The following is a 13768-nucleotide window of genomic DNA, read 5'->3' as shown; positions in this document are numbered from 1 at the left end:
GCCTGAAGATGTGGCTGAATCACTGCCATCTCTTGATAAAACCTGAACAGATGAGGAGTTACATCTGATGGATGAACAAAGAAAGTGGTTTCTTGAGATGGAATCTACTCCTGGTAAAATGCTGTGAAGATTGTAGAATTGACAAGAAAAGATTTAGACTATATAAACTCGTTGCTAAAGCAGCTGCAGGGTTTGAGAGCATTGACTCCAATTTTGAAAGAAGTTCTGCCATGAGTAAAATTCTGTCAAACTGCATCACATGCTGCAGGGAAATCATTTCTGAAAGGAAGAGTCAATCAGTGCGGCAAACTTCACTGTTGTCTTATGTTAAGAAATCATCACAGCCTCCCCAGCCTTCAGCACCCACCACCGTGACCAGGCAGCGGCCGTCAACATCGAGGCCAGACCCTCCACCAACACAAAGATTATGACTTGCTGAGAGCTCAGATGATAGCATTTTGTAGCAATAAAGCATTTTTAATGTATGTATATATATTTTTTAGACATAATGTTATTGCACAATTCATAGACTACCGTATAGTGTAAACATAACTTTTATATGCACTGGGAAACCAAAAAATTCACTTGACTTGCTTTAGTGTGATATTCGCTTTATTGTAGTGGAACCGAACACACACTGTCTCTGAGCTGTGCCTGTGTGTGGTGCATGAGAGACAAACAAACATCAGGGTTTCTCTGCTGGGCTGAGAATTTGAATGGTCCATACTGCTTCTACCACCCAGCAGGCCCAACGTGGATTCTCTCTGGTTCCTGCTTCTTAGTATCACTAGCTCCCAGCCCCGAGTTTGGGGTGGCTGCATCTGTAGGTGAAGCTTGGTCATACGTCCATGCCCGTGTGACAAGGAAGGTTGGCATTTTTAGTTGAATTAGTGGCAGACACCTTGCACCCAGTGCCCCACCAGAGAACTTTCAAGCAGGAGTGTTGGTCAAGGGCAGCACCGCAGCCTTTGGTGTTTTCTTCTGTAATCGTGGGCGAGGGCGAGGGCTGGTACACCCAACACTCGCCGCATGAATGGCGCCCCCCTCCTGGAATGCCATTGGCTTACAGTTGTTGTTTGTAGCTTTTTTTAGAGAGAGAGCGCGTGCGCACACACAGGAGGAGTGCGAGGGACAGTGGGAGAGGGACAAGCAGACTCCGTGCTGAGTGCGGATCTAACCGATCTAACCATCCTGAGATCACAACCTGAGCTGAAACCAAGAGCCAGACGCTTAACCGACTGCACCACCCAGGCGCCCCTGTTGTTTATATCTTTAAAATGTTCTCACATACACTATCTTACTGGACTCTCATGAAAACTCTCTGAGGTAGGGATTCATTATTGACCCATTTGGTGAAGTGGAAACTGAGACTTTGAAAAGTTGAAATTTACCCAAGGTACATAGCTAGTAAATGACAAAACTGGGTCGTCAGCCTGAATTATTGCAAGACAGCCTCCAAAAAGACCAGAGAAAGAAGCCACTCCTGGCTTGCCCAGCAGAATTTGATCAGTCATAGACCTTTTCTCCCTTTAGTCCGTCTTTCCCAGACCAGTTGGAAAAATATATTTGGCCTCCATATCCCAGCTCTTTCTGGTCTTCAGGAACCCCAGGTCTTTGTTCTTTCTCCTACTCAACATACCAGCTCACTCAGGCCTACCCTTGGGCTACAGAGAAACTTCTTTCTTGAGCAACTGGGGCCTATTGGTAATTTCTTTAAAACTGGATTCAGGGGCGCCTGGGTGGCTCAGTTGGTTAAGCGATTGCCTTCAGCTCAGGTCATGATTCCAGGGTCCTGGGATTGAGTCCCACATCGGGCTCCCTGCTTGGCAGGGAGCCTGCTTCTCCCTCTCCCTCTGCCTACAGCTCCCCCCACTTGTGTGTGCTCTCTCTCTCTCTGTCAAATAAATAAATGAGATTTTTTAAAAAAGGATTCAAAATAAATAAATAAATAAATAAAAATAAAATAGGATTCGACTGGGACACCTGGCTGGCTCAGTCTGTAAAGCATGTAACTCTTGATCTTGGGGTCGTGAGTTCAAGCCCCATGCTGGGCCTAGAGCTTACTTTAAAAAATAAAAATAAAACTCTTAATAAAAAAAAAAACTTTTTTTTAATAGGATTCACAAGACCCAACCTTTTCTCTGACTCCATGGAAGGCCTTGGGAAGGGTCCCCAGAGTTCCAAAAGCAGCTGCTCAGCTGGTCTGTGGAGCTGCTTTCTTATCCTGTCCCCTCCCTGTCACCTCATTGCATTTCTCTGTCCTTCTTTGTTCTCTTCTCTTTGGGTTTTTGGCCCCAAACAATGTTTCTTCCACCTCCTTCCTGCCTCTTTGTCTCTGTAAATTCTCTCCTGCTCAGCAAAAAGTAGAAGCATCCTCCAGTGCTTTCTTCTTTCAATCCCTCCTGGAGCCAGGAGCTGCTGCCTTTTGTGGTTTTTAAGAGTTTAGACTCCATGGGGCGCCTGGGTGGCTCAGTCATTGTTAAGAGTGTCTGCCTTTGGCTCAGGTCATGATCCCAGGGTTCTGGGATGGAGCCCTACATCGGGGTCCCTGCTCCGCGGGAAGTCTGCTTCCCCCTCTCCCATTCCCCGTGCTTGTGTTCCCTCTCTCGCTGTGTCTCTCTCTCTGTCAAATAAATAAATAAAATCTTAAAAAAAAAAAAGAGTTTAGATTCCATAGGCATATTTGAATGCATGAACTCCATTTGCCACCACCCTAGAGGATCCCTCCTTTCTTGTGTGCTGGAACCTGGAACCTCACAGTTTCTGCTTCTTCCCATTTCCAACAAAGTAATGGTGCTCCTTCCTTTTGTTTTGCCAAGGACCTTTTCCAGTCTGTATGCAGAATGCATGCATGACAACTGAATGCCAGATATTGAGGATTTGAGTCATGGCATCTCCCATCAGGGAGCACAAGGCTGGGCTAGCCAAACTCCTAGGATGTCATAGGCTTTAGCATCTCATGGACTCTGGCTCCAACACTGTGTGTCCCCATTTTAGAAGGAGGCCCTTTAATGGTCCTCCTGAAAGAGAGGTGGCCAGGGAAGTCATCTGGACTCTAAACTGGAGAATCCCAGCCCTTCCTGCTCTGTCCTCTATGCTGGATGGACCAGTGCATCCAACACAGGAGTCAGTGCCTTCCTGCCACAGGTACTCCTGGCCAGTCACCTGTTCACACTGTCACTTGTCCTTGCAGCTGAGCCATATGGCGAAGGCAAATTCCTAGCCATTAGTGCAGCACTCGAGACCTTTTACTGTGAATGACCCAGACAAAGATCAACAACTCAGATCCTCAGCAGCAGACACCTCAGTAGATGGCAGAGTCCCCAGTCAATCTTCCTCACGTGGAGGGATTTCAGAAAAAAACATTCATCCTCAGAAGCAACACTGTCCCCTCTCCAGATTTCAATCATTTGCATACCACAGAGTTAGTACGTCCATATGAGTCTTACACCCCCAAAATGTGATTCTTACAACCCAGTGTAGCCCTCTCTGCCCTGTTCTAGCACCACCAGCAGAACAAGCCATTTTCTAACAGAACTCTGGGTTTTCTCACCCGCGCCCCAGCATGCTCAGTTAATGAGATTATCTCTGGCAAAAATCCTGGCAGTCAAGTTTGACCTCCTGCTCAAGCCAGTGGAAAAGCCACAGCCAACAAAGTCAAAACCTAGAGACTCTAATTGGAAACTTCATGTGAGTCTCTTCTTATTGTCAGTGAGGTAACTTGGATCTCTTCCCTGTGACCACAGTGACCAGTCCTGTGGCCATGAAAGTAGACCTGACGGGCATATAGGCCAAGTCCTGGCTAGCAGGAATCCTTCCCAGCTTCCCAGCAGTGCAGCTTTTCATATGCAGCTTGTCATTCCCTTCTGTCCCAGTGGTTTCTCCTCAGCTTACCAGCCTCCCTTTGTACTCTCAGGGAAGGATCCTTAGGATCTGATTCCAGCCCAGAACTTTTCAAGTGTTTACTGGAAACTGCTTCCAGCCCTGGCCAAGCAGAACGACTACGGCATGTTGCTCCCTCCAGGTTTCCTGCCACAGGTACTCCTGGCCAGTCACCTGTTCATGGGGACCTTACAGAATCCCCATGAAAATACATCCGTCCCCAAAATGCCAGATCTAGTCTCTCTTCCCTGAATCCCAATAAGCAAGTCTTCTCCCACCCCCAGGCCAAGAGCAGACCAGAAGGTAGAGGGGAAAGTGGGTAGGGCAGGCCAAAGAGGGCTCAGGTGTTTATTTGGAGCCTGGCAGAGCAAAAGAAAGCATTGTCTGCCCCAGCCAGACACCTCATTTGCCCTTCTGGTCTGGAGCACTGAGGGCCAAGTAGAGTGTTAATTAGAACTAAGACTGTTGGGGTGCCTGGGTGGCTCAGTTGTTAGGCATCTGCCTTCGGCTTAGGTCATGATCCCAGGGTCCTGGAATCGAGCCCCGCATCGGGCTCGCTGCTCGGCGGGAAGCCTGCTTCTCCCTCTCCCACTCCCCCTGCTTGTGTTCCTTCTCTCACTGTGTCTCTCTCTCTGTCAAATAAATAAATAAAATCTTTAAAAAAAAAAAAAAAAAGAACTAAGACTGTCTTCAGAACAGCCCAGTATCTGTGGAAACTAGGGAGAGACTGGGTGAAGGAAGAATAAATGTCAGAGTCTAGATAGGCGATGATGAGGCTGACTTACGGCTGTAGAGGGATAAAGGGTAAAAAGGAGCTTTTGGAGGTCCCCTGAGAAGCTAGCCAAAGAAGTATTTCTTTTGTTCTTTTCTGGTCAGTCTTATCTCAAGGGTGGATCCTGATTGACAGTCACACTCCAGGACCATCCCCAGCGCTATGGAATTTAGCAGCCTGAGCATTATCTGGGCCTCCTTCCCATTCCTTTCACTGAAGAAAACAGATGGCTATGAAGCGTAAAAAGGAGGCCAGCCCCAGCCCCATTCTGTAACTTCTGTTTAATACTTATCAAAGCACCATGCTGGGCTCTTTCTCTCCATCATCTTATAGAATCCCTACTTGATGAGGAAACTAAAGCCCAAAGACATGAAATAATCTGCTCAAAGGCAAAGTAGAATTCAAGTCCTTTTGACTCAGAAGGTCTTTTCCGCGTTGTCACCTTTTCTTCCTCCCTTTCCTATCTTTTCCTTCTCTTGAGTTTGCCTCTGTCCAAAATGGTGCCTTAACAGCAAACTTGGTGAAAAGCCGAGACCGAGTTTTCTCTTCCTATGGGGAAAGTTAGAGAAATAGGCCTGAGGATGCTCTGGATCTCTAAGTGCCCTTGCCGTAATGCACCAAATGTGTCAATTATACTCTCGACAAAGAGGTTGGGGGCCTTCTCTTCTGTATATGCTTCGTTTCCTACATCTGTACTCTCACATAACCCCCAAAACGCACATTCAACAAACTATTATTGCCTCCTATATTCTAGGCTAGAGGTATAAAGATGAATAAGATTTGCCTCTTGCTGTCCAACTGCCCCCAGTACAGAAACAGACAAGTAAATAATTATTGAAAAGTCTCTCAGGTATGATGGTAGGAGACTGTCAGGGTTAAATAAGGACATAAAAGAGAATTAATGCCCAAGGAAGGCATTAATGCTAAATCTTGAACTTTTGGGCTATTTATCAAATACACAAAGGGAAGAACCACTCGAGCAAAGGGGAACCATGTAAGCAAGCACTTGAAGGCAAAAAAAATCCAATGTGTTGGAAACTGCAAACCATTTGCAAAATCTAGAATATAGGGTACAAGGGAGATCTAGCAAGAAGCAAAGCTGAAAAGGTGGGTAGAACGGAAGACATGTCTGAATTCTTAAGGTCTCCAAAGCTGCAGTCAGATACCCCCTTAGAGGCTCCAGCCTATGGGCAATATGAACAAACCCAAACATGTCTCTGTCAGTCTTGGTCCCATCATCAAGGATCTTCATTTTGCTGCACCAAAGCCTTCTAAGACTGAAGTAGAGCATCAAGAAAGCCAAATTGGGCAGCCTGGCCCCCAATCCCTATCAGGATCACATTCAAGCTCCCAAGTGTGACAAGAAACATGTTGGATCCTTAGAAACCATGGGAAGCTTGCCCAGAAAGAATCCATTTCCAGCCAGCTGGTCAGCTTTTTCTGTCTGAGCCAATAGAGGGCAGGAAAACTCTCCTGTCTCCTGCATGTGCCCCCTACCTCCAGGCAAGAAGTAGATAACATGCCCCTAGGTCCCCCTACCCCTTCCAGACCATTAGTTCACTGCCTCCATTCTATTGCTCTTATTCCTAGAAAACTAACCCTCTTCTTACCCTTCACCCCATCACTGGTCAACTTCCCTGGTGCTCCCCTAAATGTATTGAGGGCTCATAGTCTTCCTCTTCGCTCCTTCTCTTCTAAATATCTTGGACTGCTTACACTCAGTTTTACAATTCTCTGAGCTTCTCTACTCTTACCAACCCTCATCTCCTTTCAACTTTTGCTCTCCACTTAATAATCGTACCCTATCCTCCTCACTACCCGGGACCCCTGAAATCTTTCCCGTGCCGGTAGCAGTGCTAGACACTGGGGTAGAAACATAAATACACTGGCCCCCCTTGAGATTCTTACAGGGAAGTGTAGGAGAATGAGATAATGACGTAGAGACAGAGATATGTATCCAGTAGTGTTTTCACAAAGCAGGAAATGGACAGTTTGGAAGGGAAGGCACCACTAATAGTGGAGGTGCTTGATTAGGGCATTTAGGGCAAGAGTGTGATGGGATGAGGGGCAAGAAAGGCATTCTAGACAGAGGGAACAGCCAGTGCAGAGGTCTAGAGCTACAGAATAGTATGGCTTATAGGTATAATTGCAGAATGGTGGAACATGAAGCTAGAGAGGTAAGCAAGGATCAGGTCAGGGAGGGCCATATTTTGGACTTTACAAAATAATGGCCACTGCTTATCCAGCACTTGAGGATTCTTTAAGTCATTGAATTCTCACAACTCTGCAGTAGGTGGTATTATTTCCATGTTATATGTGGAGCATCACCCCTTCTCCTTTGGATATCTCCATTTAACTGTTTAGTGCCACTGCTTCTCACCCTTTTCCCGCCACCCCCTACCATTTGGCCACACCAAAGTATTTCATGTTTGCCTTCCTTGTATTTTTATACCTTTGCTCATGTTGTTCCAACAGCCTGGAATGCCTTCCCTTTGATACACTGCCTGAAAAAACTCTATTCATCCTGTAAGACCCATCCAGTTCCCCTCCTATGTGAAGTCTCCCGGGAGCTAGGTTTAAAAGAGTGAGTCCCTTCCTCCTGTGTGAGAAAATGCTGCCTCTCCTATAATCCCTTTAGCAAATTGTATTCCCAAGATCTTCTCAAGAGCAGAGCCACATAGGAGACGAATAAATGTTTATGAACATAGAAATTAGAAATAATTTGGTTTGAAATGACACCTTTACTGCCAGTTCTCAAACAACTTTTTTCTTCTCTTTTGTAGCCAAACGAGTGAACGAGGTGATCGTGGGGAGTGACCAGCTCATGGAGATCTGAGTTCTGAGCAAGTCAGACTCCTTTCTCTTGGCCCTCAGAACTACAGATGTTGGCTGGCCCACCTGTTTGACTCTGTATTTATTTCCCAATAAAGAAGGGCTCCCATGGGGGCTCAGTCAGTAAAGCATGAGGCTCTTGATCTCGGGGTTGTGAGTTCGAGCCCCACGTTGGGTGTAATATTTATTTAAAGAAACTTTAAAAAGGGGGGGGCATTCCCAAAGGTATGCCAGAGACTTGTGGAGTAGTCCCAAGCTCCGGGTTTGAGTCACGTGGTAAAAACCATCTAGAGCCGGGCGCCTGGGTGGCTCAGTTGGTTAAGCAACTGCCTTTGGCTCAGGTCATGATCCTGGAGTCCCTGGATCGAGTCCCGCATCGGGCTCCCTGCTCGGCAGGGAGTCTGCTTCTCCCTCTGACCCTCCTCCCTCTCATGCTCTCTGTCTCTCATTCTCTCTCTCTCAAATAAATAAATAAAATCTTTAAAAAAAAAAAAAAAAAAACCATCTAGAGCCAGTGTGTAGAACAGGATAAGACACAGTGGCCTGGCTCTTGTGTACTGTGGTTATCAGGCAGGGGGCAGCAGGGTAAAGCTCTTAGGAGGACTGCTTTCTGACTGGTTGGCCCAGCCTAGCCCATAAAAGCATCTTCCACCTGAAAGGACCTGGAAGTACTTCAGTTCCTGACCCTAATCAGGCTTTCTAGACCCACAGGCCCAGCAGATGGCAGTGCCACCTCCATACGTGATGCTCCTTCTCCAGCTGCCAATTTGGGCAGCCTGGCCCCCAATCCTTAGTCCAGGACTTAACACTCTACTCTGTTCCCTTACCTGCCACACAGATTCCCAGCCCCTGCCACCTCCCCACCCCCAGCCTCACCTGCCATTCACTCCCTACTTCCCAGTCACTAGTCAGTTTTTCCACGTCAACTGTTGACTTTTGGAGACTTAAAACAGGCAGGAGGCAGCCTTGGCCTAGGCATCAAGCCTAACTCCACTGGTCTTAGCGGAGGCAAGAGCAATAAAAGAAAGCCGTGGGGTGCCTGGGTGGCTCAGTCAGTTAGGCGGCTGCCTTCCGCTCAGGTCATGATCCCAGGGCCCTGGGATCGAGCCCTGCATCGGGTGCCCTGCTCGGCGGGAAGCCTGCTTCTCCCTCTCCCTCTGCTGCTCCCCCTGCTTGTGCACATGCGCGCTCTCTCGTCAAATAGGTAAATAAAATCTTTTTTAAAATAAATAAATAGGGGCGCCTGGGTGGCTCAGTTGGTTAAGCGGCTGCCTTCAGCTCAGGTCATGATCCCAAGGTCCTGGGATCGAGCCCCGCATCGGGCTCCCTGCTCGGCAGGGAGCCTGCTTCTCCCTCTGCCTGCTGCTCCCCCTGCTTGTGCTCTCTCTCTCTGTCAAATAAATAAAATCTTTAAAAAAAATAAATAAAATAAAATAAAATAAATAAATAAAAATAAAAGAAAGCCGTGATCTATGAAGCCAGACAGACTCCTTCTCACCTCCCCTTAGTGAGGAGTCTATGGTCTATTCAACCTGGTAAGTAAGAGCCAGGAACCTTTATCATGATTTGAGTCTTTCTGAGTCTTCTCCAGCTGCACTCCTTTATATCCTAATTATACTGCCTCTCCTGCTTCAGATAATTAAGAAGTAAGACTTCCATACTCATGGCCCTTCTGGAATCCTGTCCGCCTTCCCTTTTCCACCCCCACTCCCAAACACACGCACCCTGGGCTCTTGCCTCCCCCTGCACTACTTTACAACCTGCAGGTGTTTGGTGGAAGATAAAAGTGGTTCCTGGGGTGAGATTTTACCTCCTAGAATTATGAAAGTAAAGGTTTCCCTTGATGTGCTCACCGTGGGTGGCAGTAATTATAAAGAATGATTTGAAATACTGGTTTCCACGTTGCTTCAAAAATCCCAAGTCTCTAAAGTTCATTGGTGTAATCTTGCCTGAATCTTAGTGCTGTTCTCATTGAACTTGTGAGAGACTGGACGAGCATTCCTCGATCTCCACCTCCACCAGCCTTCTTGGGAGCTCTCGAGCTCTCGAGCTCCACATTCCTACCACTGGTGGGGACAAGGTTCCTGAACACTTGTGCTCGTCAGACAGGAGCCGAAATGGCCCAGCAGAAGTGGTTGAAAGAGAGAGAAATGCGGGGGAGGGGGAGCGGGAGTAAAGAGCTGCGCAGTGCCCCGGGGGGGGGGTTCCCCTTTGGAAATGAAATGAAATCTGTGGAGCCCAGATGACACCGGCTGGAAGGAGACCTGCCCTCTAGAATGTTGCTTGGCTTTGGCCCAGTCACCGCCTCTCCTCTGTCCCTGTGTTTCCATATCTGCAAAATGGGAAAGTTGCACTGGACAACTTCTAAAGGCTCTTCTATTCTCAAGTTCTGTCCCCTCTCTCAGAGCTTTCTGACCCTTGGGATCCGGGTGGCCCAAGAGGCCAGAAGGCTGCTCCTTGTCAACAGAAAGGGGATGGAGCTGGATAGGTTTGGAAAGAGGTAGGTGGGGGACAAGAAGGGATTGATTAAACTGTCCCAGAGCCTTCCCATACCCCTTCCTGATCTTCCCCACAGAGCCGTTGTGGAATCCCTGACTGTAAGGTAGAGGAAAGACCTCTCCTCTACCTTCCCTTGTGCTCATTGCACAAGCCCATGAGCAGCCCTGCTCCAAGAAAAGGAGGGAGCTGGAGAAAACAGGACAACAAGGTAAGGGTTTCCCCGGGGAAGGCCTCGCTTGAGTTTAAGTCCCAGCCAGGAACAACCCCAGCCCAGGACACTGCTGCTATTGTCTTCAACAACACCGGGATTGACTGGGTGCCCAAAATGCTTTCATTTCTCTTCTCTTTGCTCTATTTGTTTGCCATAAGGCAGGGACCATTTTTGTTTCCTTTTGGCAGCAGCTACAGAGAGTTTGAATATATCTAAAAGATGGTGAGCAACTGAATTTCCACTGGCCAGCCACCTCTCCACAGGGCAGAAGCCAGAAGAGCCAGGCAGGTGAAGGGGTCGCCTGCCCCGCCTCTCCCAGGGATGCTCCGTGAGGGAAGTGGAGGAGAGAAGGAAGGGGGCTTTCAGTACCAATCAGGGAGGACTCTGGGGAGGTGTTGGGCAACAACACCTGGAGTTCTGGAAGCTCGCCAGGTCAGACAAAATTTGATATCTACTACTCCAGGAACCCCTCCCCCGGTAACACCTCACCCTCACCTGCTGGCAACAGCTCCTGAGCCAGGAAGGGGACTCGCTGCCAAGACTGCCCTCCAAGCTTTTTCCCAAGGCTGGAGGCTGAACTTCTTCCCAGTCCGTCACCACATTACTCTTCCTATCCTGCTCCCATCCATGGAGGTGGCGGGGAGGGGGTTCGTGGGGAATTGTCTTTAGCTGGAGCCCCAAATGCAATCTAGGGGCCTGCACAGCCTAGTTTATAAGCTGTTTCTATTTCCAGAGAACCACAGAAAGCACACTTTCTTTAGCCACAGCCCTCCCTACCCCTAAGGAGGTACATAAGCCAGGCCTTTGTATGCTGTTTTCTAAATAGTTAAATGTGTCTGAGGAAGATGGAGTGGGTGTGGGAAGGACCACCCAGACACAAGGTCTAGAAAACTTAGCTGTGATGGAGCTCACAGGGAAGGAAAGAGGCTGGGCAGGAGAACACATTCTACTTGAAGCCGGGATGACTTGTCCTCGACCTGAGCCATCTGCCGCCACCCAGAAGGACTGCATCAGGGGCTTTTCTGCTATAGATAAATGGGGGAGATTCTGCTTTGATTCTCAGCCTCTCTTCTTACTCCACCTTCAAGGTAAAAGGCCATTTTCTGATCTCTGGTTGCAGCCTCTGACACTAGAGACTTGACAGGTGCTGTTGGCCTAAAGCTGCCTACAGGGAAGGGGGTGTATAGTCCCAGGCTTGGCCATTAAACATAACGGATGGCGGGGGGAGGGGTAGGTGGTGGTGCAGGGCTCCTTGCTTCCCTCTTCCACATCTCAGGGTTACTGACTCTGCCGGGCCCACATAACAGAAGCCGGCCCAAAGCATGAGTGAGAAGCCTGGGGGAATTCCAAGGAAAGAAGGCCTGCCCTAGTTCCTCCCACATGGACCCTACCCTGAAGCCAGGCTGGTCACTTTCCAACACTGTGTATGTGTGTGTGTGTGTTTTACCTCACTTTTCCTGGCACTGTTCCTCAGCCACATATATTACCTCATTTAATCCTTATGTCAGGGGCGCCTGGGTGGCTCAGTCATTAAGCGTCTGCCTTCGGCTCAGGTCATGATCCCGGGGTCCTGGGATCAAGCCCCGCATCGGGCTCCCTGCTCGACGGGAAGCCTGCTTCTCCCTCCCCCACTCCCCCTGCTTGTGTTCCCTCTCTGGCTTTCTCTCTTTCTGTCAAATAAATAAAATCTTAAAAAAAAAAAAAAATCCTTATGTCAATGTCAGAGATCATATGACTTGCCCAAGCTCTCATAAGCAGACCTTGAACCAATGTCTTCTTTTCAATTTGGTAATCCTCCCACCTCTCCCATCCAATCCCTCTAACTTAAACCTCCCTGAGTGTTCCATCTCACAGTAGTTTCCCCTATGGTCTTTGTGCTCTCCCTTAGGCTACGAACTTCGAAAAAGCAGGTACCCTGCAAATCCAGAGCTTAGCAAAGGGGTGGACACATAACAGACCTTAAGGGATATTTGTCTCAATCAGTAATTAGATTTACTCCTTGGTGATAATGAATTAATTAGATTGCTTTTCTTTTTTGTTATTCTTTGGAGAACTTCTCTGGTTTGAGCCCAAAACACATTCCCAGATCCAGTGGAAGTGACACTGGACCAGGCTGTTCCACAGTGAAGCAGTCCACGTATAGAGAGAGAAGAGGAGCTTCTGCCTCCCTTCCTGTTCCCCGGGGTCTGTGGCTTTAGCTTGCCCTGGCTGAGCTCAGCTGCACTCAAGAAATCACTTTGTTGGGGAAAAGAAAGGTCATCTTGGAGCTTGGAGCAGCCAGAGGGCACTAGGCCCTGGGTTGGAATGGTTAGAACTACAGACCAGTTTCTCCCACACTGGGTCTTTGGACTTTGGCAAGAAGTTTTCCCAGCAGGCAATCCCTACCCTGGAAGCATCCACAGAAATGCTGGGCTTCACCACAGTTGTTAGCAATGGTGGGCCTGTGATAGAAGCAGAGTCCCAAGGCCCAGGATTACAAATCTTTCTCCGTGGACTTGGTCTTGCAGAGTCTGGTTAGAGGGAAGGAGGTCTCAAGAGCTACTTACAGCAAAGTCTGTCTGCTTGGGTACCCAGCCATACTCAGCTGTAGCCCCAAGATCAATCCAGGGGCCCACACAGCTAGTTTAGAGGTTATTTCTATACCCAGAGAATTGCTGAGGGTACACTTCCTTTTTTTTTTTTTTTTTTCCAGAAAGATTTTATTTATTTATTTGACAGAGAGCAGGAGAGACAGCAAGAGAGAGCACAAGCAGGGGGAGGAACAGAGGGACAGGGAGAAGCAGGCTCCCTGCTGAGCAGGGAGCCCGATGCGGGGCTCCATGCGGGGCTCCATGCGGGGCTCGATCCTGGGACACCGGGATCATAGCCTGAGCAGAAGGCAGCCGCCTAACTGATTGAGCCACCCAGGCGCCCCTGAGGGTACACTTCCTTGGATCCTCCTATTCCAGCATCTTCCCCAGATGCCGAGGATACACTTTCTTTATCCACAGCAGGACAACAGGGAAGAAGAAAGTGCTAAGCACATATGCTGCTTTTAATGTGTAGTTACTACTTGGCCAAAAGCATCCTGCATGTATTACTTCCTCCATAGGCATTTTGCTGGATGAATGGACCAAGAGATGTGGCAAACCTTTTGGGTGATGTTCATCCCCTCAGCCTAAAATTTCCCTTTGCACAGGACGGAGACTCTGGAAATAATGTTAATTGACACGTTTTCAAAAAGCAATTTGGCAATGTGTAGCAAGAGCCATAAAAATGTTCATACTTTTTGACCCAACACCCTCACTTCTGGGAATCAGTCCTAAGGACATTCTCCAAATGATTGATACAAACACTATGTAGTAACATGAAATGTTAATGATGTAATGATAAACAAGTCTGGAGGAACTGACCAAGAAACTGGCCAGAGATAGTAGTAGTTGTGTTAGAGTAATGAGTTTATTGGAGATTCTGTTTCTCTTTCCCAAACCTTGCATGTTAGAATATTGATTTTACCCTCCCCTGACACTCAGGGTTAATCATTCAGAAACCTGGAAGAAACAGGACTCAGGACAGTTGATGAAAATTTTTTT

General features: G+C 48.0%; 1 protein-coding gene across 4 annotated transcripts in view; it reads left to right on the top strand.

Annotated features, from left to right (window-relative positions):
• EIF2B3 (eukaryotic translation initiation factor 2B subunit gamma) overlaps positions 1–7615 on the top strand; it is a 125980-nt gene extending 118365 nt beyond the window's left edge. For all 4 annotated transcript variants that reach the window (XM_081818357.1, XM_081818356.1, XM_081818358.1 and 1 more), the window contains one exon: positions 7438–7615. In XM_081818357.1, the coding sequence (XP_081674483.1) occupies positions 7438–7471 (34 nt within the window). In that variant the 3' untranslated portion in view covers positions 7472–7615. The remainder of the gene's footprint in view (positions 1–7437) is intronic.
• The last annotated feature ends 6153 nt before the right edge of the window (positions 7616–13768 follow it).

Source organism: Leptonychotes weddellii, chromosome 4 (genome assembly GCF_054177405.1).
Source record: "Leptonychotes weddellii isolate Sample4059 chromosome 4, ASM5417740v2, whole genome shotgun sequence".
Lineage (NCBI taxonomy): Eukaryota > Metazoa > Chordata > Mammalia > Carnivora > Phocidae > Leptonychotes > Leptonychotes weddellii.
Note: the sequence above shows the minus strand (reverse complement) of the source record. Positions and strands in the feature narration are given on the sequence as shown.